General features: G+C 43.0%; 1 protein-coding gene across 4 annotated transcripts; it reads left to right on the forward strand.

The window, feature by feature from the left end:
• Window positions 1-1,549: 1,549 nt before the first annotated feature.
• On the forward strand, window positions 1,550-26,929 carry raver1 (ribonucleoprotein, PTB-binding 1; the record flags this gene model as incomplete). 4 transcript variants are annotated; one of them, XM_083779479.1, is made up of 15 exons in its annotated part: window positions 1,550-1,939; window positions 2,861-2,927; window positions 4,767-5,236; window positions 9,109-9,300; window positions 9,564-9,684; window positions 14,437-14,537; window positions 16,121-16,195; window positions 16,761-16,839; window positions 18,367-18,566; window positions 21,976-22,057; window positions 22,174-22,313; window positions 22,746-22,817; window positions 23,728-23,847; window positions 24,542-24,607; window positions 24,724-26,929. In XM_083779479.1, 15 exons carry the CDS (start codon window positions 1,550-1,552, stop codon window positions 24,868-24,870), a joined length of 2,322 nt encoding a protein of 773 aa, XP_083635605.1. In that variant the 3' UTR covers window positions 24,871-26,929. The 4 variants fall into 4 exon arrangements, with proteins under 4 accessions (XP_083635605.1, XP_083635606.1, XP_083635607.1 ...); XM_083779480.1 differs by having other exon boundaries at window positions 18,382-18,566; XM_083779481.1 differs by lacking the exon at window positions 16,121-16,195.

Here is a 26,929-nt window from a genome sequence, read left to right on the forward strand (position 1 = left end):
ATGAAACTGTCAGGATGTAATAGACATTTTTAGAATCTGATCTCAGGTCAGAATTGGTATTAATAAGATAATAAGATATTAGTGCTGACTCTCTGACTCTCTCCTCTATATGTCTAACCTACAGCCGTTCAGCCATCTATTCTATAGCGTAGAGTTCATGTGGATGAACGCATACTTCTGACATTATTAAACACAGTATAGGCCTATATATAATTTGCATATATCAGAGAAAGTATAAAAAACACATAGCACACTGCTATTTCTTTTTAATTATAGTTATAAATATAGGTTACAATTTCTTTTTATACAATGGAATAATATTGTCGTCAATAAATCTTTTTTGCACATTTGTTACATGCTTGAGGCGTGTGTGTGTGTCTGTGTCTGTACTAATACTGTAGGCTACTGTATGTATAGTACCTTACCGTAGGCCTACATACTGTATCAAACTGTGTTTAGGCTAGGTAGCTGCCATTTTTTTGTTTTTTTCACATGCTTCCATGGGCCAAAATTTGCACGTGATATAACAAAGACATTGGTTGATAATTTATTTTTGTGTTATTTGTTTTTATGTATGAAACATGATAAAATGAAGAAATACCTTTTCACATGATTGATTTACCTCTGATGAGCAGACAACGTACATGTTTCGGCCTGGTCTGCCTTCAGCCCTGAATTCTGAATCCATTCCAAGCATTAGTTTCTTTTGCACAAAAAGCACTCCTTGGCCTAGAAATATCCATAGCCATCATGACAAATGTGATGATGAGATCAGCACAAATGTGATGAGGTCAGCACATTTTGGGCAAGTTGGCTATGGCTGTTTTAGCCCAATAAGTGTGTTTTTATAAGTGTATAATAAGTGTTTTTGTGCAAACCTAATACTTGGAAGTTGGAATGGATTCAGAATCATGAAAACCCCCTAGTTTGACATATCACATGCTACTTAGAGCAGAGGTTCCCACCCACTGGTACTAGTACCACTGGTGGTACCGGAGCCCCCCTCTGGTGGTACATAGAGGAAATATTTATATTACTACAGGTAGTTCTTCTGACCAATCAATTGGTTCAAATAGGCTATCCAGCCGTGCTGAAATGAGCATGACAACACACCTAGCCGTTAATCGAAGATTTGAGAATGGATTAATTAATTCGAAATATCATCAGTTGTGCTGATTAGTGATTTGACAGAGTTTTGTCAGAGCAGCAGCATGACATCATCATGGAACAAAAAGGGCAGGCCAATGAAAAAAAATACTACGGTAGAGTCTATACCACATTTCCCACTTTAAACAAAAGAAGCCTGTCGGCAGCCGGACTGTAATATTAGCCGTAGACACTTGATTACTGTGATTTATAATAATACTGATGATGAGCTTGTAGGTCTGCTCGTCTGCTATTTTCTCAACTCCGCCCTCGTCACGTGACGTGAGAATTGCATTCCCCCTCGTCCAATGGGAGGCCGCGCTGTGGCCATGTGTGTATTGTTTAAACTGCTCAAATCAGACGCTTGTTGTTTCATACACAGAAAAACTCTCCACACTGAGTGATGGCGGCCGCAGTGTCCGTTAGCGCAGCTGCCAGAGATGAAAGCACAGATACAACAACGGGGCCCAGCAACAACAAGTTCGCCTCTTCTTCATCATCATCATCCCGTCCACTTCTTCATGACAACTACGACCTCGCCGCCGGAGACCACCACGCAAACTGGATGTCCAGGGGGGAACACCACCACCACCACGGACACTCCGAGGCCCCACTGCCCGGCGACGAGGACAGCTCGCCGGGGCAGGAGTGTCCGCGCAACAGGGTCGACGTTGAAGAGTTGACGTCGCTGAGCCCCGAGGAGATCGAGAGCCGTTTGGACAGAACTCGACGAGAATTTTATAATCGTCGAAAGATCCTCGTCAAAAACCTGCCATCCGATGTCAGCAATCAGGTGAGATGTGGAGATGTCCAGGGCTATTCTTTGTTGGGATTGTTTGGCTGACATAAAGCCCATCTCCATGCCTGCCCTGCTGTCATAGCCGCTATCTGGTACTAGCCTGCCATTGAACGCTCCAACTAGCTGAAGTAGAGTTTATTATTTAGTATATTATAGTTCGCTCCGAATTAGGATCTGCAAAAAATATTTGCAGACCTCTTTTTTGTTTTGTTTTTGCCAAGTAACCTAACGTAATTCATGAATGTATCCCTGCCGCTGCTAAGCCCAACGCTATCAAATTAGCATGTTAACGATGACCCATGGTGAATTGACAGATGACCGTGTCATTGTCCTCCATGACCTGCTGCCAACTCAGGCCTAGTGTGTGTGTGTTTGTCTAGATGATAATCAACATACCTCATTGATTATTAGATGTTTGATGCGACATGTCTCGTAGTAATATTGGCTTTTGATTGATCAGGGACACGGGCGTTTAGAGGAGATGCCAATCAATTAAGTAGTTAGTTGTGTAATTGGCTGTTAGGCAGCAGTAGTAGGTTTTTTTTCCACATGATCCCACACGGTTTGGAACGTGCTTGACTCGTGGGGAACGCTGGGCCAGCCATTGTATGAATGGGAGTGCTGGGAGTTCGAGATGGGAACGGGAGCTGTGCTGACAAAAGGTGGAAGGCGCAGAGAGGGACAAAACCTTTCGGAAAATGCTAGACGGCATCGCCATTCGTTTGTGAACAGGCCAAAGGCATTGTAGAACATGTTCTCCTACAACAATGAGTCAGTTATTATTTGTTTTCTTTTCGCTGATAATTTGACGTCTAATAATAAAACTTTGCTTTAACAATGTCACTATAGCCAGTGAGTGCACCTGTGAAGTAACATTTCAGAATGTGATTACATACTGATTTTCTTTTATTTCAGGAGGTGCATGAGCTCTTGAGCCAGTATGACCTGAAGTACTGCTTTGTAGACAAATACAAGGGCACAGGTTGGTATAATGTTTAGTTTGTGTGGTGTATTGGTACTAGTGTGTGCTTGAGTCCATACCACTTCAAATATAAGTAGGCTATAATCATAATTATTAGGTAGTAGGCTACTATGTATTAGATTCTAATAGATAATGTTATTGTTTCATTAACAAACGGATGTGGAAATAACATGACTGTTCTTGACTTTCTCAAAGGTTAACGGTTCATAATGAACACTATTGACATTCTTAATAGCAATGATACTAATTAACGTTCAAAGCGGGCATTCACCAGAAAGCAGTTTTCATTGACTCTGAATTGACCCAGCCATTGAACTCTTGTCTTGAGAATTATGAATAGCCTAATGAGTAGCCACATTACTTAATTAAAATATTTGTTTAATTAGATTAAATGTTGAGTGACTTGGATGAAATGTTGAGAACTGACACTAAAGTGACTTGGATGAAATGTTGAACAGACACTACAGTGACTCCCAGACAGATTCGTCCTGGGAATTGTACATGTTTTATAGCCGATTATGGAATTAATATCCACCAGGCAAGAATGTTTGACTCAGGCTAATTTCTCTGAAGGCTGCAGTTCAGATGTTGACTGAAATGCCCCTTGGATTGCTGAACTCTTGACTGAAGCCATGTTTTTGGAGTAGTTACCCCTTTCTAACTTTTCATTGTCACAGAAAAGCATGCATATACATCACTTTATTACAGGAAGAGATTGTTCCAGCTGTGAATTATGTCCACTGCATTAAACTATAGATGGATGCTAGGACACAATCCTTAACTAGCACTTATCTAGCTACCATCCAGCATTCGATGCCGTCTGGTTTTATACTTTTATTCAAAAAAGAGTTGTGAAATTCGCACTACTAGATTACATGTATTTATTTATTTTACCATAAGAGGGTTGTGGCCAGTGGATTGTAATTAAAACTAATCAATTTAGGCAAGATCCAGATTAGGAGTGAAATCTTACCCTGCTGAGGTGGACCAATCATGTTGGTTTTCAATTTTTGATGGGGGTTGCCATTGGTTGTTTAAAAAGTAGGGACGAATCAGCAACTAACCACTAGTTTTTGGCTCTGGCTTTAATATTTATTTTTAAATGCCCTATTTGAGTTCAGAAGAGTACTGTTCCTTTTAGACTGACACATGTGTAGCTATTCTTTAATCCAAAGTATGCCGTCAGAATAAGCCTAAAAACACTATGAGTTGCTTTAATGAATTTAAATTTAGTTTTTTATTTATTAGAATAGCATCCTAATCAGCTAATCAAATTAAAATTTGAATGAATTATATTTTGTTAGTTAGAACAAGGTGATGGCTAAATAAGTGTCATAATCCGATTAATCGTTTAAATAATCGGCAGATGAATCTATTATGAAAATAATCGTTAGTTGCAGCCCTATTAAAAAGGTTATTCCATGAAGCTCGGAGTGGGAACTGTACAGCTTATACTCATTGGTACAGTTCAGTGAGTATTTGGCATGTGGCCTTGGGAGACTAGTCTGCGTTAACCCATTTAGACCCGAGTCTTGACCCAAGTTTTCTGAAAAACTTCACATTTTTATTGGTGAAACCTGGCAATACCTAAACGCTACCTAAACGAATGCATAACAATTTTCATTCGTCAACAAGGACACAATGCATTGAATTGCAATGTGGTATTGTAGATTGGATCATTTTATTGTCATAAAACTAAAGTGAAGTACATTTTTATTTAAAAAAAAAATCAACTGGAACGTATTTTGTAAACTTCCCATTTTGAATAATCTCTCTCTCTCTCTCTCTCTCTCTCTCTCTCTCTCTCTCTCTCTCTCTCTCTCTCCTTCTTATCCTAAGCCTTTGTCACGCTGCTCAATGGGGAGCAGGCGCAATGTGCCATCAAAGAGTTCCACCAGTATGTGCTGCGTGACCGGGAGATCTCCGTGCAGCTGCAGCCCACAGATGCTCTTCTGTGCATCGCCAACTTGCCCCACGCGTTCACCCAGCAGCAGTTTGAAGACCTGGTGCGCCCCTTCGGCAACCTGGAGCGCTGCTTCTTGGTGTACAGCGCCTCCACCGGCCACTCCAAGGGCTATGGCTTTGTAGAGTACATGAAAAAGGACTCGGCCGCCCGGGCAAAGTCGGAGCTCCTAGGAAAGCAGCTGGGCTCTCGAATGCTGTATGTCCACTGGACTGAGGTGGGCTCTCTGACCTACCCTCTGCTGCACTCTAGATGCCTGTGTGTGGACCGCCTCCCTCCCAGCGTCCTGACGGCCCAAGACCTTCGCAATTCCCTTGCCGACACGCATGCTCCCATCTTCTGCCAGGTCCAGTGCGACACACGCACGCACTCACGCTCATGTTTGTATTATAACTGTGAGGACTTTAAAAGTCAATGGCAGCATTTTCATACCAATTTATCATTTTTTCCATGTTTAACAGTTAAACATGAAAGATGATAAACTCGAAACCCTAATCTAACCACAACATGAATCTTTCTAATTTAACGAGAGAAAATATTCTCTTATGAGGACCAGGTAAATTGTTGCCACAATGTCTTTCTAAAATACTACTTATATATTTGTGGGAAGATTAGAATAATGATAATCACACACTGTTCTCACTCTTATCACTCATGTCCTCATGAGTGAGTGTGTATTTGCCTGTTGAGGTGCAAGCCCTTATGTGTGAATGTTTCTTTTATGTCGGAGATACCTCGGGTATTAATTCTCTCAATTTAGGCTACATTTCATCAAGAGTTTAATTGTACAGCTAGTCAGCTACTAGCTGCTGTTGGTTTAAAACTTTAAATCTAACCATAACCTTTTGGAAAGTCTCAATGAAGTAGAGCTTTAGATGTTGACTGCTGCTGCCTACAGTGAAAAATGCGTGATAAAAATACATTATGGCTTAAATTAGAAGATGGGTCACAGGCAGCTCCAAAACCACAATGGGATTTGTATAATTCAATATTAACGATTAATCGTTTGGGGGGGGGGGGGGGCGAGCTTTTATTTTTAAGATTATTTTTTGAACCCTACAATCTTCCCTCCAAGGGTTACCTAAGCCAAAAAAAGTTTGCGAACCCCTGATCTAGATGAACAATTTTAACTCGTGAGAGTTAAGGGTCCATTTGGTTCCTAACTCCATCGTTTGACCACTGGTGGTCCCTGGACCAGCGTTGAGCCAATTCATCACCATAGCAACCCCAGCCTAGGCCCATTTAGGTAAATTCCCAACACCTGCTAAATCCTCCAAACCTGTATCTTGATTGGAATCGATCTCCTCTCAGTCATGCAGCTACACAGACACATCCCAGGCACACTTTAGTAGGCCTATAGCCCTGTCCTGTTTGGATGACAATATTTCCTTTCCAACAGACTTTAAAAAAATGTTTAAAAAAACAAACATTATAGATTATTCATTTTAATAATCGATTTCGGGTCCTATTATCGATTAATCGTACCATCCTTAGTAAAAAGCATTTGATTTCATTAATGCCTTACAAATGCATACTTCAAAGATCTTAAATGCTACAGACTGGCAAAACTTTAGGTGTTGTATCTGCTTTCTTTTTTTTCAGTATTAATCACTAGTTCAAATCCATGAATTACAGCTGTTGCCTTTGTCAAAATTATAAAGTCTCTGAGCTTCACATCTCCAAGATAACAATGTTTTGGCAAATGTCCCCCTCAGAATTTAATTTAACCACTTAATCCTAGTATTCCTATTCCGTGTGGCATTAAAGTCTTAAACCTAGCATGCATAAACTCTGTATTAAATATGTTTTCTCAATGGCCCTCACCTTTGCCCTGCTTTTCCTGTGGCCACTCTCCAGAGTTTCTATAGCGATGATGAACATAGCTGGTTTCCATGGCAACGACCACCTGACTACCCCAGGTGGTGTCATTCAACAGGCGTTTCTGGAATGAGAGAGTAGTGTCCCTTTGGCATGATGTGCATAGCAACACTTTCTGTCTGTTCCACTGGGTTGAGATTATTATTTTCTTTTGTCAAAAGCTGTGCTAGGGCTGTACGTTATCACTTCATTAATCATAATCAAGGCAAAAGTTAGAAATTGTGATCATTTGAACGATAAAAAAAAAACGAAGGAAAAATGGCAAATACAAGCTCAGAAAATGTGAAATGTTGTGAGCTTGTAGATAGTCCATTTTGTATTTTTGTAAGGCACATTGTACTACGAAGTATACTATAGTGTTAATCTGACTAATTGAGTTAGTCGATGGATTATACAAATACTTAAAGGACCACTTCACCACTTTTCAACCTATCTTCATATAATAGGTCCTCACTAATAATCATGAAAAAATTGCACAATTATTCTTCTACTCGGTCTGTGTCTCATAGGAGGGCTGTGGCCTGTGGGCAGTTCAGAAACCGTCCTCCAGTGACATCATCGATGGGGAATACAAGATGATAGAAACTACAGGCTTTCTAGTCCTGAAAAGTTGCAATGTGAAAATGGAAGCCATCGTTCTCACGATAATGAAAATCTAAACATGCCCACAGCCCTCCTATGAGACACAGACTGAGTAGAATATAATCATGCCACTGTGGAGTGGTGAGTGTTCCTTCAATAATTAAAATATTTTGGTGTTTATTCGATGATTATACGATTTTTGTTTTAATTGCTTCTCTGTATTTGATTAACCTACAGAGCAAGAGTTAGTCTGATTGGTTCTAACTGATATATTTTCGGTTAATTACCCAGCCCAAGGTTGTTCAATATTCAAAGCTCACAAGTCACATGATAGTTTGGCAGAATCTGTCTAACACAAGTAATCGTTTTAACAAGAAGCTGTTGGGCAGGGTTAAAGATTTAAATGTGATTAACTTGAGGGCATCCATGATGGATGCAGAATTTAGGGCTTTCGCAGTTGCAGATCTCAACATGTATAGAATTAAGAGGGTGGTCTGATTCGATTACCGGTACTCAAAATATAAGATTATTTGCATTCTTTCTTTCTTTCAATACATGTTGCAATTTGTCGGAACAAGGGAGATGATTAAACCAAGCATCCAAATGAATGCTGATCTAACGTCAAATGAATGCTGATCTAACGTCAAATGAATGCTGATCTAACGTCAAATGAATGCTGATCTAACGTCCCACGTATGTTTAAGATGGTAGTTGGTAGGCCTTAGGGGTCATCCTATCTCATAGTATTTGGGGGGAAAATGGGTACTGCAAGGTAAAAGATCATTGCATCATGAATCTAATGCGACATTGATACTGTCAAATAACCGTGACAAATCTCTTCATAGCCCTCATGGGCCAGAGGAGCTTGATTAGTATGTGTTAAGTACTGCACCATCTCATATTGCCTATTAAACATTTTTATTTTGTGAGATCGATTTTCAGTGTAGGATCACAGAAATATTAGCTTGTCTTATCAAAACGCTCATCTTGGTTTCTCCGGACTATCCTTATTGTAAGGAAAATTTGTAGTTTTGATATTACCAGGATCACATTTATTTCAAAACATTTTTATTGGCAAATCTAGAGAATTAATTTTGTAACTACAGTACAGGGCTGAATGCCAAAATGTATAATAAAGGGTTCTTGTGTTAGCAAATTTCTACAAATGAGGGTATGTCAGGGATATGTTTAAGCCCAGAGGGCTATATTTTATATTCTACCTCCACATGTCTGTATATATGAAATATACTTTTATGTTGCTACAAAATGTGTGAATGGCGGTACGTGCTTTTTATAGCCTCTACACACGGACAACACCTCAGTTAACCCATTCTGACCTGAGATCAGATTCATACAAGGTTTCCACTGGACACACGCTGGTCTGACGAACCCATTCTGACCTGAGATCAGATTCTAAAAATGTCAGTCGTTCTTCGATTTTTCAAAAATAGCAGACCTACAAGCTCGTATCGCGCCACTCGGTGGCGCGATATGAGCTTGTAGATCTGCTATTTTTCAATAGCTAAAGAATGACATGATGCCGACACCAAAATGGGTGCCCGTTCAGAATGGTTTAAGGACTATTTTAAGCCGTATCCTGATGTCTAAATGCTTCATATCTGCCTAGCAACTAGTTGTCCAAGAGGATCTAGTTATTGAACTTGTTCACATTATTGATGGCCGTGGCCCTTTGGGTTGGCCATACTGAGCATATGGTATGGAGGTGTGCCTTATGCGGTGTGTGTGTGTGTTCTACAGTTGGCTCAGGGACAGGATGGAAGCTTCCGGCGGTTCGCGGTCATGGAGTTTGCCACAGCAGAAATGGCTGAGGAGGTTCAGAGACTGGCTGACAGCAGAGTGCTGGGAGGGACACACATCCGGGTGTCATTCTGTGCCCCCGGCCCCCCGGGGAGAAGCATGTTGGCTGCTCTGATTGCTGCCCAAACTATGGTAAAGCTGCCCCCCTGCGGCTGAAAATGACATTTTGAAATCGAGAGAATGTTTGGAAAGTCTGCAGAACGACGCAAATTACAGATTAGCAAATTGAGGTGGTAAACCGTCTGCTTGAGCAGAAAATGTATCGTCTTCAGCCAAAATTATCTGGGCTGTCTGACAAGGACACCCAGAAATGTCCATATTGTCGTCTGTAATTAGTTTTTCTGGCAGGCTGATTTGGGTCTTTTGCTGAATCCTCTGCCCTCTTGTCTCTTCAGGCTGTGAACAGAGGGAAAGGTCTCCTCCCTGAGCCCACAGCCATGCAGATCCTCACAGGTCTCAGCAACCCTGCCACCCTCAAGATGCTCCTCAACCCCCTTAACCAGGGCCGCAAGCAAGGTGAGGATCATCATGCAATGTGCCACAACCTTCCAATTATTTTTCTTCTAACATTAACCACTTAAACCCTATACATTTTGTTGTTCAGGGTACTCCAGGGGTCTATACTTGGTGGTACCCTCATTACACCAAGTCTCTGATTGTGTAATGAGCATTCGAGAGCCCAGCTGCTTTCCTAGGAGCTCCGACTTTGCCCGGGCGGCCGGGTCAAAATTGGCATAATGGTGAAGTTCCCGCCACCATCAGGACTGGGTCTCTAATCCTTAGGATTGCCGCGTGAAAATGCGATGTAGTGTGTTGTCTGGTGCTGGGACTCTGGTGCAACGCACAGGTCCTGGACCTGGTGAGACGTAGGAGGGGCCCGGACAGGAGACAACCCACAGAGCCTATTCCTTCCATGCACCAGCAGTTTACCTCCCAGCCCTGGCAGAGTAGTTCTGGAGTAGCACGGATTGTGTGGCCCTGGTTTTGCCCTAGTCAGACTGATTGAGGCTAGTTACTGTGTGTGTGCGATATGCCAATTTTTTTCAACCGCCCATCGTCTGACAAATATTTGCCGATTAACGATGTATTTGTGTCATAAAAGTAAAGTGAGAACAGCTCACTGCAGGTCGCAAAAAAGCCAGATCTACAAGCTCTCAAGGCGCCGCGTCCTGCCTGTTTTTGCAGCTCCGTTCGCTAGGCGTTGAGAGCTTGTAGATCAGTCCGTTTCTGCAGACTGCTGCGCAGCCAGGGTAACTTGCTCCCTTGCCTCCCCGCGCCGGCGGTCAGTCGGAGGCTCGGAGCGGAGCAGCGGAGCCCACAAGCTGCTGCGGCCGGGCTGCTGCTGATCTACAAGCTCTCAAGGCATCGCGTCCTGCCTGTTTTTGCAGTGCCGTTCGCTACGCGTTGAGAGCTTGTAGATCTGTCTATTTTTGCAGCGCTGGTGTCGGGGTTTGTTCACGTTGACGTTGTCAATAAAAATAACTTTACAGGCGGATATGAAGTTCAATCAGTGGGTTGCAGCACCAGTAGGGGCTATACGCTAAGCTAACTTATGATCCCTGAGCCTATACACTTACACTAGTAGACAGTTTTTTTTATTTCCCCCCCCGACTTCATGGGTGAGGCATTGGGATTGTGATGAGACACAAGACAGCAGTGTGCATTCTGTTGTGACTGTATAATTTATTCAACTGCATGGGTCTAAACATGTAGGCTACAGCCTCCCTCAGCTCCCAGCCTCCCAGCCTTTACTCTGGCTGGCGGCTGCCGTAAGTGACGTGCCCCGGTACCCGATGCTGCGGTACCCGAAGTGCAAAGACTGTGGGAGCATACATTATAACGGGAGGAGGTGATTTCCACCCGGCCGCTGTCACTACTTTGCTGGGCCAAATTGATTCACATGTTGCTCACACTTTACAGGTTAATTGGGCTAAATCGTCCCGAGAAATCGCCTAATAAAAATATTCGGCGATTGGATTCGTATATTCGCGATTGACGATGTATTCGTATCGTTACCCAACCCTACTAGTTACCGGGACATAAGTCGGGACTTGATCACCCCAGCTGGGTCGCCTGAGTGAGGGGTATGATGTTGGAAGACCCGAAACCCCGTTGACCTCAGGATACATCACTGAGGATACGTTCCAGGTGCATCCATGCGATGTATTTTTAGTTGTTGGTGTGTATATCACAGATTTTTCTATTGGCATTAAAATGATTATATGAATTAATTATATGAATAGTGCAGGTAGAAGGCACAATCCACTGTTAATTAGGGTGGCCATAAGGGGTTTAACACTCTTAATGCCCAGCGTCATTTGGAACCATTAAATCAAAGCGCCCAGCGATTTGCAGCTTCAGAGCCCATTTCAAGGTGGCACGGCGCCGTCTTGGATAGTGCTAGATATAATAGCATGTAGCCAAAATACCCTTTTTGGAGGATCGACAACCAACAGAGGTATGATTACTTCTAAAGCGACCGTGATGGGCCGTCGAACACAATCTTTGGTTAGGAATCATTGATTTAGAGTTATTCATGTTTTAAGATTTTTTATCTATCTCCGTACTGGGCGTTGGGTGTAATTATTGAATTGTGTGTGTGTGTGTGTGTGTGTCATACCCTGGTTCTGAATGGTGGTCCAAAAATAAACACGCTGTCTGCATTATTGGCAGGGAGGTATCTATTGTTTGTGACAGTCAGTCACTCATGATGCGACAGTCAGTCACTCATATATGATGCAGTCTTTTTCTAGCGAAAATGTAACAAATTCAGTAGCCGTAACAATAGTGTTTTCTCTCAGTCAGTTGATTCTTCATAGCCATATGAGTGAAGCGGCCGGGGTGACATGTTTATTTTCTCATTCAGTTGATTCTTCATAGCCATATGAGTGAAGCGGCCGGGGTGACATGTTTATTTTCTCATTCAGTTGATTCTTCATAGCCATATGAGTGAAGCGGCCGGGGTGACATGTTTATTTTCTCATTCAGTTGATTCTTCATAGCCATATGAGTGAAGCGGCCGGGGTGATTCTTCATAGCCATATTAGTGAAGCGGCCGGGGTGATTCTTCATAGCCATATGAGTGAAGCGGCCGGGGTGACATGTTTATTTTCTCATTCAGTTGATTCTTCATAGCCATATGAGTGAAGCGGCCGGGGTGATTCTTCATAGCCATATTAGTGAAGCGGCCGGGGTGATTCTTCATAGCCATATGAGTGAAGCGGCTGGGGTGACATGTTTATTCTTCATAGCCATATGAGTGAAGCGGCCGGGGTGATTCTTCATAGCCATATGAGTGAAGCGGCCATGCCACTGATAAATATATTTGTGTGTAGGTCTGCTTGGAGCTTCCCCACCATGCCACTGATAAATATATTTGTGTGTAGGTCTGCTTGGAGCTTCCCCACCATGCCACTGATAAATATATTTGTGTGTAGGTCTGCTTGGAGCTTCTCCACCATGCCACTGATATATATATTTGTGTGTAGGTCTGCTTGGAGCTTCCCCACCATGCCACTGATATATATATTTGTGTGTAGGTCTGTTTGGAGCTTCTCCACCATGCCCCTGATAAATATATTGTTTGTGTGTAGGTCTGCTTGGAGCTTCTCCACCATGCCCCTGATAAATATATTGTTTGTGTGTAGGTCTGTTTGGAGCATCTCCACCATGCCACTGATAAATATATTTGTGTGTAGGTCTGCTTGGAGCTTCCCCACCATGCCACTGATATATATATATATTTGTGTGTAGGTCTGTTTGGAGCTTCTCCACCATGCCCCTGATAAATATATTTGTGTGTAGGTCTGCTTGGAGCTTCTCCACCATGCCCCTGATAAATATATTTGTGTGTAGGTCTGTTTGGAGCTTCTCCACCATGCCACTGATATATATATTTGTGTGTAGGTCTGCTTGGAGCTTCCCCACCATGCCACTGATATATATATTTGTGTGTAGGTCTGTTTGGAGCTTCTCCACCATGCCCCTGATAAATATATTTGTGTGTAGGTCTGCTTGGAGCTTCCCCACCATGACCCTGATAAATATATTGTTTGTGTGTAGGTCTGCTTGGAGCTGCCCCCACCATGCCCCTGATAAATATATTGTTTGTGTGTGGGTCTGCTTGGAGCTTCCCCACCATGCCACTGATATATATATATATTGTTTGTGTGTAGGTCTGCTTGGCGCTGCCCCCACCATGCCCCTGATAAATATATTGTGTGTGTAGGTCTGCTCGGAGCAGCCCCCACCATGCCCCTGATAAATATATTGTTTGTGTGTAGGTCTGCTTGGAGCTTCCCCAACATGCCACTGATAAATATATTGTTTGTGTGTAGGTCTGCTCGGAGCAGCCCCCACCATGCCCCTGATAAATATATTGTTTGTGTGTGTAGGTCTGCTCGGAGCTGCCCCCACCATGCCCCTGATAAATATATTGTTTGTGTGTAGGTCTGCTTGGAGCTTCCCCACCATGCCCCTGATAAATATATTGTTTGTGTGTGTAGGTCTGCTCGGAGCAGCCCCCACCATGCCCCTGATAAATATATTGTTTGTGTGTGTAGGTCTGCTTGGCGCTGCCCCCACCATGCCCCTGATAAATATATTGTTTGTGTGTAGGTCTGTTTGGAGCTTCCCCCACCATGCCCCTGATAAATATATTTGTATGTAGGTCTGCTTGGAGCTTCCCCAACATGCCACTGATAAATATATTGTTTGTGTGTAGGTCTGCTCGGAGCAGCCCCCACCATGCCCCTGATAAATATATTGTTTGTGTGTGTAGGTCTGCTCGGAGCTGCCCCCACCATGCCCCTGATAAATATATTGTTTGTGTGTAGGTCTGCTTGGAGCTTCCCCACCATGCCCCTGATAAATATATTGTTTGTGTGTGTAGGTCTGCTCGGAGCAGCCCCCACCATGCCCCTGATAAATATATTGTTTGTGTGTGTAGGTCTGCTTGGTGCTGCCCCCACCATGCCCCTGATAAATATATTGTTTGTGTGTAGGTCTGTTTGGAGCTTCCCCCACCATGCCCCTGATAAATATATTTGTATGTAGGTCTGCTTGGCGCTGCCCCCACCATGCCACTGATAAATATATTGTTTGTGTGTAGGTCTGCTTGGAGCTTCCCCACCATGCCCCTGATAAATATATTGTGTGTAGGTCTGCTTGGAGCTTCCCCACCATGCCACTGATATATATATTGTGTGTGTAGGTCTGCTTGGAGCTTCCCCACCATGCCCCTGATAAATATATTGTTTGTGTGTGTAGGTCTGCTTGGCGCTGCCCCCACCATGCCCCTCCTGGCCAACCCTGCCCTATCTGCTGCCCTCCTCCAGATGCTGCTCCAGAACCAGGCTCAGGTCCAGCAGGTACAGTATGCATGTCTGCCGCTCATCTTTCAGAACGCCGTTTCCCAACAGTGGGTCGGGACCCATGTCTCGGTCACTGAGCAATTTTTATGGGACTCAAGTAAAGTAAATGTTAGTTCTGTTCCCTACATAAAAAAACATGACTTTCTTTTTATAAATTTAAATGTTTAAACAAAGGAAATCACAACTTTTCATCAATTAATAAAAAGTATTTGATGTATAAAATTAAAAACGTAGTGAAAATGGCCGATCTACAAGCTCTCGGCGGTGCAAAGTGACACAGTGGCTACGTTTACATGAGCAGTTAAATCCCCTTTTCATTCCCAATAGAATTTCAATCCTATTAAACGTTGTTATGTAAACACCTACAAAAACTTACATCCGAATGAAAACGCTCGATGCAATCTAAAAACCATTCCGATGTCACTGGCCGGATTACTCTGATGTTCAATGCGATTGAAAGAAAATTGGACTCATGTATACACTAATTCGGATGCAAGTTCATTCTGGTCTTTCTGAGCATGCTCCAAGGTGCTCATATCCAAGGCGCGCCGAGGAGTTTGCACATAGAGCGCGTTATTTCGTTCCTTTTTCAGATCCGAAATCCACAAAAAAACGTGGAGCAGCAGCAGATGACGATAACCCTGATCTGTGTGTGTTCAACGGTCTCTCTCTCTCTCTCTCTCTCTCTCAATAATAATCAGTGTTGCGTGGCGTGCTGTAGATAATAAAGTACAAATAAAAACGAGATGATCACCTTCCCAGCGGAGAAGCGGAGCCGCAGCGGGTGGGGGAAAAAAAGACGGTAAACATAATATGCCCGCCCCTATCCAACCAGCAGCCTCAAAGCTACTGCGGAATGAAATGATGGGATTTCAAAGTATCGTCTTTCGTCTGTAATATGTTTGTATTGTTGAGACGTTCACAATGAATGAACTGCCTATATTTTATGTGTCCAACAGATGGCGTAGTTTCACATGTATCATGTCTTCTATCACTTCTCCATATAAACACTCATTCGGAATGACCATTTCCCATGTAAACTCGCGGCAAAAAACATTACATCGGATGTATTTTATTCTGAAGTATTTTTTCGGAATGATCACCCTTCATGTAAACGTAGCCATTGTGAGCTTTTAGCTCTGGCATTTTCACTAGTTTAAGTCCAGGACAAACATCTAATCTCTTGGGTAATGAGCTCAAATGAATGAATCAGTGTTCTAAAAGCAGATTCTCAACCCACCAGTGGTCCATTGTTAAACATTTTCATTACATAATTTCCACTACTACACAATTCTACACAATTGGAGAATGTAGAATTATTTTGGTCAACGTTATGTCCTATGGTTACCACATCAATACAGCATGGAATTGTGGATAATGTTGGACGCCCCTTTGAAACCATTCGTTTACAATTTTTTAATGATCATGACTCATTTGGACCACTGGTGGTCCGGATCTGACGTTGAACGTGTTTTAGACCATCAGCCTGTTTCTTTTAATCCTTATCTCACACTGTCTGTATCACTATTCCTGCTGCACAGTACAAATCCTCAGCCCTCCTTTTTGTTTTTCACAATTAGCACCAAGCCTTTCTGGGAAATCATCTTCTCTGGGCTCAGGTGCTGCACAATAAAGAAAACCGTCTGGTACCTTGTGTGAGTGATAATGATGTGGGTTTGACTTTATTTATGTGTGTGAGGCAGTGCTAGGCTCGTTTTTATTTTATTTGCTGTGCCGATTAACAAAATGCTGAGTGGGTAAGTGCTCTGAGAGGAGGGGGGGGGGGGGTGAGTTTTGAGTGCTTTTGCGTGATGTGGTGGGTGTGCCTCTATTGTGCAGAGAAGTGTAAATGAGTAAGGCTCACTCAGGACGTCTGTGGTGAGTAAGCTGCGTTGCTTTTTGGTCCTGTGACAGCGATTGACTTTTTTTTTTTTTGCTGTCGGGCAGAACCTTTATATTTCAATTTTCAACACAAATCTGTGATTTATTTTTTTACGTTGTTGAAAGAACGTACCACGTTGTCGTACCAAATTGTTCTACAACAAGCTTGTAGAGCTGCTATTCTTTTATCTAAAATGCTCACAGACCGAATTAACCACTTCCACAGTATTAACAAGAGACTGTGACCAAATGATGTCCACCAGGTTTCTGCCCGGTAGCAGCAGTGACATAAACCCCGCGCTGACACTGACCCTTTCCCCGTTCCTCTTGCCCCTCCAGGCGGGACTGATCGGGGAGAACCCTCTGGCTGCTCTGACACTACAGCAGGGAGTCCATCTGCTTGGAGATCTACCACAAGGTCTGGCATCTTGACTCCTATTCGTATTAATCCATGAAAGCCACAACTGATTTCAATCATTTGGATTCCATAGATGCCAGCGTGTCTAAAATAACACGTCGCAGTGTGAAGTGTGTGTGTTCTTGTAGATTGGCTATTTTCGGTCATTAAACTTTTTAAAATGAGTATTTAAAGTGATCAAACTAGCAATAGAATACAAGTTTAGAAGCATCTTCCAGAAACGTGAATGGTCTCAAATGTTATGATTTCTTGAGCTGGTCGGCCTAAAACATTTGATTTTTCATTCTTGAGATTTTATTTAGCTTTATTCCATGTGTGCAAAAATATAGGTATATATATATAGGTGCACATGCTTGCGAGCGATCACCGATTTCAATGACTTGTTAAATGTAAATGTAGGCCCCAAAAAGACCCCAAAATGTATTCTATTTACTTAAACACCTACAGTAGGCAACTTAGCAGGTCGACACAATGGATGAACCGCCACCATTGATATCCATCCAAGGTCGGTCATTCATATAGTTTGCTGTGACGCTCTGCGTCGGGTTTTGTTAGTGAGGTGTGAAAACTGAAGGGCTGTGTGGGCTTGCATGAATCTTCAAACTACCAGGGCAGTGCCCAGACAGCCCTACCGCACTCACCCCTGGTTGCAGCCAGGGGGGCAGTCAGCCAGATATTTCGCGAAGCCTCATTTGAAATCGGTAGTTCATATAATGGCCTGTTGTGGCGCTGGACTGGACCCAAAAAGCCCCATAGCTCCATAGAGGCCCATGTATTTTGGCCCAACTTCACCTAGACTGTATTACCTTAATAAACATGGTCATGAATACTTTCTGCTTCCAGTCACTAGTTTAAAGTCTCATTTCTAATGTCATAATATTCTTTTTGGAAAATTATGGTCCCATTAATTAAAAAAATGACCATAAAGAAAAAAAAACATCGCGTATGTTCTGAGGGGCGTGGCTACCGTTACAGTCTATGATCGGGATTCCCCTCCCACTCGAGTCAAAATAAAAACCAACGGAGAAGAAGGGGGGAAGTCCCGCCTCGTTGTCTGGGCAGCCAATGGCCAGCTGGTCCAAAACGGAGCCAGCCAATGGCCAGCTGGTACCAAACGGATCTAGAAAGATGGCGACTTACAGTGCAGGAATAACAGGCTTCATTTTACGTCCATGTTAGACCCGGCGAACGCTTTGTCCATATTTTTTACAGTCTATGGTTGCAGCCCTATTTATTTTTACATGGTTGACTGTCGTTGCATCGGTCACAATCTGGACTACTCCACTGGTCATTTGTCAGTGCTTTGTGTTATGCCTTGTAGCGCTTTAGTTTGGGGCGCTAGCCCCTCCTATATCCAGCTTTTGGTGTGTGTGTGTGCAAACTGTCTTACACAAACATTGAAATCCCATTGACAATGACTGGACAATTTCACGTCAATAGTGTCTGAGCAAATAGACAGTGTCAATTTTACGTCATTGTGTTAAGACCCTCACTTCAAGTGATTTTTTATGTTTTGTTTGTCCCCAGGTGGGGTGGTCCCAGGTCTTGGCCTGCAGACGGATCCTTTGTGCCCCCTCAAGCCTCTATCTCTGGGTAGAACCCTAGTAAGGGAGCAGGAGTCTCCCACAGCATGCAGCCTCCCACAAAGCCTGTCTCCTACCTTGCAGGGAATTTCTATGCCTCTCATGGGTGGCATGATCGGGACAGAGGGACTCACGGCACAAGGGGTAAAGTGGTCATACAGAGGCAATGCTTTCCCGTTGCCTCTACTCGACTGTTCTCTAGCCTTCTTTGTAACCCAAGGTTAACCCATTCTGACCTGAGATCAGATTCATACGAGGTTTCCGCCGGACACACACTGGTCTGATTAACCCATTCTGACCTGAGATCAGATTCTAGAAATGTCAGTCGCTCTTCGATTTTTCAAAAATAGCAGACCTACAAGCTCGTATCGCGCCACTCGGTGGCGCGATATGAGCTTGTAGATCTGCTATTTTTCAATGGCTAAAGCATAACATGATGCTGACACCAAAATGGGTGCCCGTTCAGAATGGGTTAAAACCTGTCAAACTCTGGTAGTTTCTTGCTTTCTGCACATCTCAAAGCATAGATTCACAACTAAAATGTGGTCTTCAGAACGGCACTCACTGAATACAAATTCAGAAAAGTTGCGACTGCCTAACCCAGGGGTCGGCAACCCAAGATGTTGAATGAGCCATTTTCGACCAAAAAAATTAATTCAAAATCTATCTGGAGCCGCAACATTTTTTTAGCCATAAAATGCTTATATAATGAAGACAAAAGGGCTGCAAGTGGATATTAGCCTATCTATCAAAATAAAAAAGTGCGCTATGGTTTAACTTTCATTACGGGCCCGTTCGGAAATAGCGCACTGAGCGCACTGTGCAATGCAAACTAATATAGGCGAGTGCGCTCCCGGTGCGCATTTCCGAACGCAGTCAACGCACCCTCCATTATTATGCCATGTTTTTTGCATTGTGTTCTTACCCGTTTAATGTGATTTCTGTGTGTGGACATCGCTGGAGAGCTTCTCAACACTGGGCACGTAAAATGTCACTTTAATCTTCACACACAACTGCGCAGGCTCTCATCGGTGAGGCGTGTGCGGTATTTGGATTTAATGTAGTTCATGTTTGAGAATATCTGCTCACAACGTTACTCCACAAATACTCCAAATGCGAGTTTCTTCATGTTCACATACTGGAAGAGCATTCCATGTTTTCCACACAAGTGTGTCGTGTTTTGGGAGGTTTACAATATCGGTATTTGCCTGTATGCTTAATCTGCAGTGACAAACTATCAAACAATAAAAAAGTAACGTTGAAAGACATTTCCAGGGAAAGCATGCTAAGTTTGCATGAATGAGAGAAAGAGGGCTGTTGCAGTCACAGAACTGCTGAAGAAAGCAGAAGGGAGCAAAGTCAGCAAACTATAACTTTTAAGAAGTGGATCGCAATCATCGCAGCTTTAAACTCCACCACTGCTGGCTGCTGCTATAGTTTCGTTGCAACACGGGAGATAATACAACGTCTATATGACTCCTTCATATACTGTAGTCACTGTCTGTGAACGGCTTGCCACGTTTTATTTATTGTTTGATAAGTTTGTCACTGCAGATTTAGCCATGGTGCGTCATGGCAACTGCAGCCTGTTTTATGCAATCGCTACATTTACATTGTAAACGTGTACATAAACATTCAGATTCCAAATATAAAGTACTCGCCACGTGTGCCACTGGTGTTAGAATGTTGCTGGTACAGCGATTAGCATTTCTGCATCCCACGTTGTTTAATAAAAAGCATTTTTATCCGAGCTGTTATTTTGCCATTGGCTTTCAACTACGCGCCCCCAACCGGTGTGCAACTGTGGATTTCCCAACCCCGTTTGAGACAAGTAGCCGGGGCGCTCGGATAAAAATGCTTTTTATTAAACAACGCGGGATGCAGCAATGCTAATCACTGTACCAGCAAATTTCTAACCCCCGTGGCACATGTGGCGAGGACCTTATATTTGAAATCGGAATGTTTATATACACGTTTGGACTGCGATTGCGTAAAACAGGCTGCTGTTGCGTCATGGGATACTGCAGATTAAGCATACAGGCAATCCATCTTCTGCATTGGCTGTGAAGGCATAAGCGTCTGTCCACGAATTGTTAAATCCTCTGTTTTCGTCGGCTATCTTTCTTTTTCTCCCTGTAGATGTAGAAGCCATAGCGTAGCAGGCAGTGCAGGCACCAGCCTCACACACCCACCGGTTTGTTTATAATAGTGTCAGGCGCGCAGCATGCGAGTGTGTCGCATGCTATGACGCGAATTTTAGTTGACATTATTGAAACTTAATATTTATTCTACACATTTTTACAAAATTGGGAAACTTAAGAATGTTTCTGTCACGTTTTGCCTCCTACAGAAACCATAAATGAAAAATAAAAATGTGAAAAAATAAACATTTATACATTTTCATCGATTTTTTTGTAATGCTACAGAGAGCCACCAGGGGAGTGCTCAAGAGCCGCATGCGGCTCTAGAGCCGCCGGTTGCCGACCCCTGGCCTAACCGAACACTAGTGAGAGCCTCACCAAATGCAGCAATAGACGATGAGAAAGTATGGAGGGGTATTGATTAATGCAACAAAAGCGATCCCTATAACCCACCCGGTGGAACGGCCCAAATAATTCCCCCCCCCCCCCCCCCCCCCCCCAGGCTATGGCCAGGTTTATTCCCTGGGGTATAAAACAGGCCACTTTAACAAGCTAGTTTGTTAGCGGTTAATGTGGGCTGCGCCTGCTACAGCTGTAACAGAGCTGATACACTGGCACCATGCATTCTCTCCCTACAACGAGGTGGACTGGCTTGTATTTTGTCATGGTGCATTTGATGTAGACTCTGTGGATTACCTACATTCTGGAGGATCAAATGTATACATAATTCATAGAATATGGAATACTAAATGAGAAAAGATGGAGAAACAAAATGTATTGTATAGCTCCTGTGCTTGGATTTCCATGGGGGAGAACAATACTTGACATTTACATTTATTAAACAGATGAATATTTACATCACACCGTGGAACATGTGTGGTTGTGTACATATTTACATCACACTGTGGAACATGTGTAGTTGTGTACATCACACTGTGGAACATGTGTGGTTGTGTACATCACACCGTGGAACATGTGTAGTTGTGTACATCACACCGTGGAACATGTGTAGTTGTGTACATCACACCGTGGAACATGTGTAGTTGTGTACATCACACTGTGGAACATGTGTAGTTGTGTACAGAGCCTTTACATCACACTGTGGAACATGTGTAGTTGTGAACATGTGTAGTTGTGTACATCACACTGTGGAACATGTGTAGTTGTGTACATCACACTGTGGAACATGTGTAGTTGTGTACATCACACTGTGGAACATGTGTAGTTGTGTACATCACACCGTGGAACATGTGTAGTTGTGTACATATTTACATCACACTGTGGAACATGTGTAGTTGTGTACATGTGGAACATGTGTAGTTGTGTACATGTGGAACATGTGTAGTTGTGTACATGTGGAACATGTGTAGTTGTGTACAGAGCCTTTTAAAACAAACCCATTTCCTCATCAGGTGTCAATACTCGGAGATGGCCCTAAAGAAGTGAATCTTTCCCAGAATGCCTTCTTTAACGGCCACAGCATGTTTCCTTCAGGTGAGATGAGTCATGAGTCACTGTGCTTTCTGCCATGTGCTTAATCCCTTCTTGGATCTCGGCACAGACCCTCAGGTGGGACTGAGTTTTCATGCCAATCTTTCTTTCTTGCACAGGGGGGAACTGCAGACCCCACCCCTACAGGAAGAGGCCTACGCTCAGCAATATGTCCAACCAGCGTACAAACCAAAGTATACACTCAAATTACAACCTACGCTACCAGGAGTCGTACAGCCCAGATTACACCCGTCACCAGGTAATCCATCCTGTTCTCCGTGCTACCACTGCATGCCAATGAACTGAGCTTTGATATTGACCACCTAAACCCTATATACTTGTAGGCCAGTCAGTCTCAGATTTGACCCCAAATAAATTGCAATAGTAATCGTTCAAGGGTTTTTATGATCCTTGGGGTCATCCGAATAATAATAATATTAGAAATTGACATTTTGGATGACATCGAATGTTGCCCAACAGACGCTCCCAGCCTGTGGAGCGATGAGATCGGTTTTGATATCAAATATCCGTCCTTTTATCAATCTCCGTCCTGAGCGCTGGGCGTTACTATTTGATAGGACGGAGAACTCGGTTTATGCTGCTCAGGGTGTTAACCTTTACCATGACGCACATCCTGCATGGCTGGGCATTGCAGTGACCTGTCTGATACCCATCTGGTGTTTGTCCTCAGGATCCCCTGGCCCACCTGTATGAACAGCAGGAGAACCTGGACACTGGGGCCTTGGCAGGCTTTGGACAGCAGGTAATAATACCCTCTTACCCCTCATGTGCATGACGGTGTGAACAGTCATCCTCTGAGACCCTACCCTACCTATACAGTACACGAGATGTGTGAAATGGCTTCTGTGAGAGTTTGATGTTTGGATGTGATTCCTGGTTACTCCTTACCTTTAGCAGACTTGTATGCATAAAAACAGTTGTTTATGATGATTTGGGCCATCTTGGCATGCGGCTATATGCTGACTAGACACTTTTCCAACACTCCACATACACTTTTCTTACACTTTTCTATGAATATTTGGCAAGTTATTGAACGACGGTACAGCCAAAGGGTAAAGGTCCTTGAAGATTGGATGAGTTTATAGAACAAGAAAATCCTGCATTTTAGTACAATCTATCTTAACTATCCCAAAAGGGCATTTTGAAAAGTTCTTCAGGGCATGAACTAATCTGACTTGTTCCTGGTTTCTGAGGGCGTTCAGTACACTCATGCAGAGTGTGCGTGCAGTCTGAATGTATGAATGGACATCATCGCCATATCATCTCTTGAGACACAGGTTCTCAAACACCAGGGACCAGTCGGGTCTATAACAGAGTTGGAATTGAGGGGTCCCAGAGAACTTAACCCATTCTGACCTGAGATCAGATTCATACGATGTATCCACTGGACACACGCTGGTCTGACGAACCCATTCTGACCTGAGATCAGATTCTAAAAATTTCACGACATGATGCCAACACCAAAATGGGTGCCCGTTCAGAATGGGTTAAGATGCCTTGTTGCAACGCCCTGTTCCTGCATATAGTTTGACAGAGTATAAATTGGGCACATCAGTCTTTCAAACTAGAGGATACATTTAGTAACATAACGTAATGTATCCAGGCTGGCACATGTTTTGTGCAAAACTGTTTAACTGGGGTTTCCTCTGTAGTCTCTGCAGCTGTCTCATCATGCTGACTACAGCTATGGATACTCTACAAGTCCACCCCTAAGTTCATACTTCAGCTCAGGACCTGGGCTGTCCAACCCCCCTTCCACCCAACTCAACAAGGTAAGCCCTGAACGGTACATTCTTGACTGCTACAGTGCGTCTTCAAACATTTAGGGCCTGGGCCGGAGGTCTCCACCTTATTATTTAATTACGTTGGATGCCCAGGACTGAGATTAATCAAAAGACGGAACATTGATCATTCCATAACCAAGAGCACCGCTCCACAGGCTGGGGGAGTGCCTATTGAGCAACATTCTGTCATTTCCGGTTGGGACGTCATCCAAAGTAGTCTTAAAACGTGAATAACTGTTGCGCTAAATCAATGCTTCCAAGTCTAATAAAATAGTTTTTGACGGCCCATCACGGTCCTGTCGCTAGTCGCGTTAGAAGTAATCATACCGGATACCTCCCATTGATGTCGATCCCCTCGTGGGTGTTTTGGCTAGTTCAGCTACATCCAAGATGGCGCCTTGTGCACCTTGAAATGGGCTCCATAGCTGCAAATCGCTGGGCGTGCTGATTTACTGGTTCCAACTACATCCGGGCATTCAAGGTGTTTTAATATCAACATACGAGTTTCTTTTGTTAAGTTAAAATGTACAAAGACATTGATCACTGTTGCACTCTGAAATTGGCATGTTTGACTATAATAAAGACCCCACCTTAATGTATTTAAGGAATTTGTTGTGCATAACACAGGATCCCAAAGTATGAACTTGTTTCAGTCAGTGACAGTAAATTGATTATTTCTCAGGCTGTGGGAATGCCTCCTTTGAGTCTCGCCAACAGCTACCCACCTGGCCTAGGGAATGGCATCAAGGTAATTGTCCTTATTTTATTTTTCTGCTGGTTTTTCTTCAGCTTTTTTTTTTGTATCTATATTAATCACATTGGAGAACATTTCTTAGAACTGACAGCCTGTGTTTCTAACTGCAGACCCCCATCGGTGGCCACAAACGCGTGTTCTCCCGTCTGATCCCGTCTCCCGAGCCGAGCCCTGAAGGGGGCTACGTGGGCCAGCACTCTCAGGGCCTGGGTGGACATTACGCAGACTCGTATCTGAAGCGCAAGCGTATATTCTGACTACAGGGGAGCGCCTCATGCTGTGTTCCTACTCCTTTCAACAGCCAGGCCATGGTGAGCTCTGCAGAGCTCCTTCAGTCTCTATTTTAGCGTGGCGGTCCATTGACTTCTCTCCCTGTGCGCTCCCGCTAGCAACCCCTGGAGGGCGTTATAGGGAGTGCAGCCTGTTGCTATCCGGACAGTTGCGTGCCAGTCTTATGGGAGTTTTTGATGTGTTTTCCCTCTTTTTGTGTGTATATATAATTTCAGTGTGTTAAATTAAGTTTTTAGTTTTTTTATTTTATTTGACTTTTAATTTCATTCCCAAGTTGACGATATCTTTTCTGTTATATATTTTCAGAATCATGTACAAATGAGAAAATATGGTAAACAGTTGTTCTTAATCTAGTTAATCCCTGTTTAGTGACCCTGTGTCAACTGGTCAGAGCTGTAGATTGTATAGTCTATTAATATTTTAATGGCAACCATGTTGGCTTCATAACCCTTGCCTCATGGACCGCAATGTTAGATAATAATTGCACACAAGGAAAGGGGCAACTATATGACACGGTATGAACTAAACATTTTCTATAACGTTCTGACCCTTTTTGTTTGTTCCGACTGCCTCCCTGGATTTGTGTATATATATATATATATATTTAAAGTTCAGTATGTTTAAAGGGATAGTCTAGAGATTTCTTTCCTTCCAACCTGTTCAGGGTTATTTGTTCCTTTTGTAAGATTCAGGCCTATCCCCATAGTCTCATTGATCTGTTCAGTAATCATTTACTGGGTTCCTGTTTATTTTGTTTTTATTATTTGAGGTATTTACGCTTTTGCCAAAACCCTGTTAACCCACTGGAATATTATTTCATTTTTTTTATTTTTTTTCTTGTCTTTGAACCGCACCCTTTTGTTCGAATATTTGGTCTCTGCACTGGTCGTTTAGTGATTTACCACGGGTTACATCTCTGCTGTGTTCTTACCGTCTTAATCTGCCATTTTAGGAATTTGCCTCTCACTTGTTATTTGTGGAGAAGTTAATTGATTTTTGTGTTGGTGGCAGTTATGTCTGCGTTAACTTTGGATGTTTTGCGGTCTCAGCGACACATCTGAATGGCATGGTTAAAGGAATATGGCGTGCCTTTTTATCATAGATCTCACATCAGGTGCTGTGCATGGGGACACTTATACATTCTCTTCCTCACTGAGAGGCTTAAACTAAATGTTTCGTTGTACATCTTGCCTCAGCTAGTCCCCAAATGTGTGGTTGTCTTTAGCCTGCATACCAGCAGAGGGAGGTGTTCATCTTTGGGGCAGTTTGTGTTGGATTACATAGCCTACTGATGACAATGACTGGTTCAGCCTGCATTTAAATACTTGAGATGTTTGAAGTTTTCCAGTCACAAGTTTCCAGTAAACACAACAGTGGGAGTTCAGTCTGCCATGGGGAGGTATTGGTGGAAGATGGTGGCGGCAAATGATTGGTCAGTGACGGTTTCGTATTTTGATTATTGCCCTGGTTGACAGTTTGATTGTGATAACCCATTACCTCTGATATTTTGATGGGAACTGCAATTACACTTGAGCCTTAACAGTTTTTTCTGTGATCTTATCCCTGTGTGGTCTTGGAACTATATTTCTCATATCTCTGTTTGCTGTGTAAATACTTGAGCTTGATGAATTTCCTCGGAGTCCTAAACTCTTTTCTTATATCTGCCTCTGGTCTGGTGTTTTTCTTTTTTTCCCCTCCCCCCCTCGATTTGAATCTGCTGCTCGATTTTTGTGTCGTTTGCCAGTGTTTGAGAGACTGTTTAGATTGCTAATGTGTGTATGGACCAAGGCAAGAGATGCTGCTCTAATGTATGATCCATAATGTACACTGCTTTAGTTATGACTGATACACAGTAAAATCCTCAGCAATAGAAAATTGACCCTTTATGGGTCCATTTGGTAATGGTATCTTTATCACTTTTTTTTCCTTTTTTCTTTTCTTTTAACAGTCTGAGTTCAATGACTGATTTTACTGTGTAGACTGTGCAACTGTGACTTGTCTGTGTGATTGAGACGTGAGGAAGTA

The sequence above is a fragment of the Protomyctophum parallelum genome (assembly GCF_964188405.1).
Source record: "Protomyctophum parallelum genome assembly, chromosome: 13".
In the NCBI taxonomy this organism is placed as follows: domain Eukaryota; kingdom Metazoa; phylum Chordata; class Actinopteri; order Myctophiformes; family Myctophidae; genus Protomyctophum; species Protomyctophum parallelum.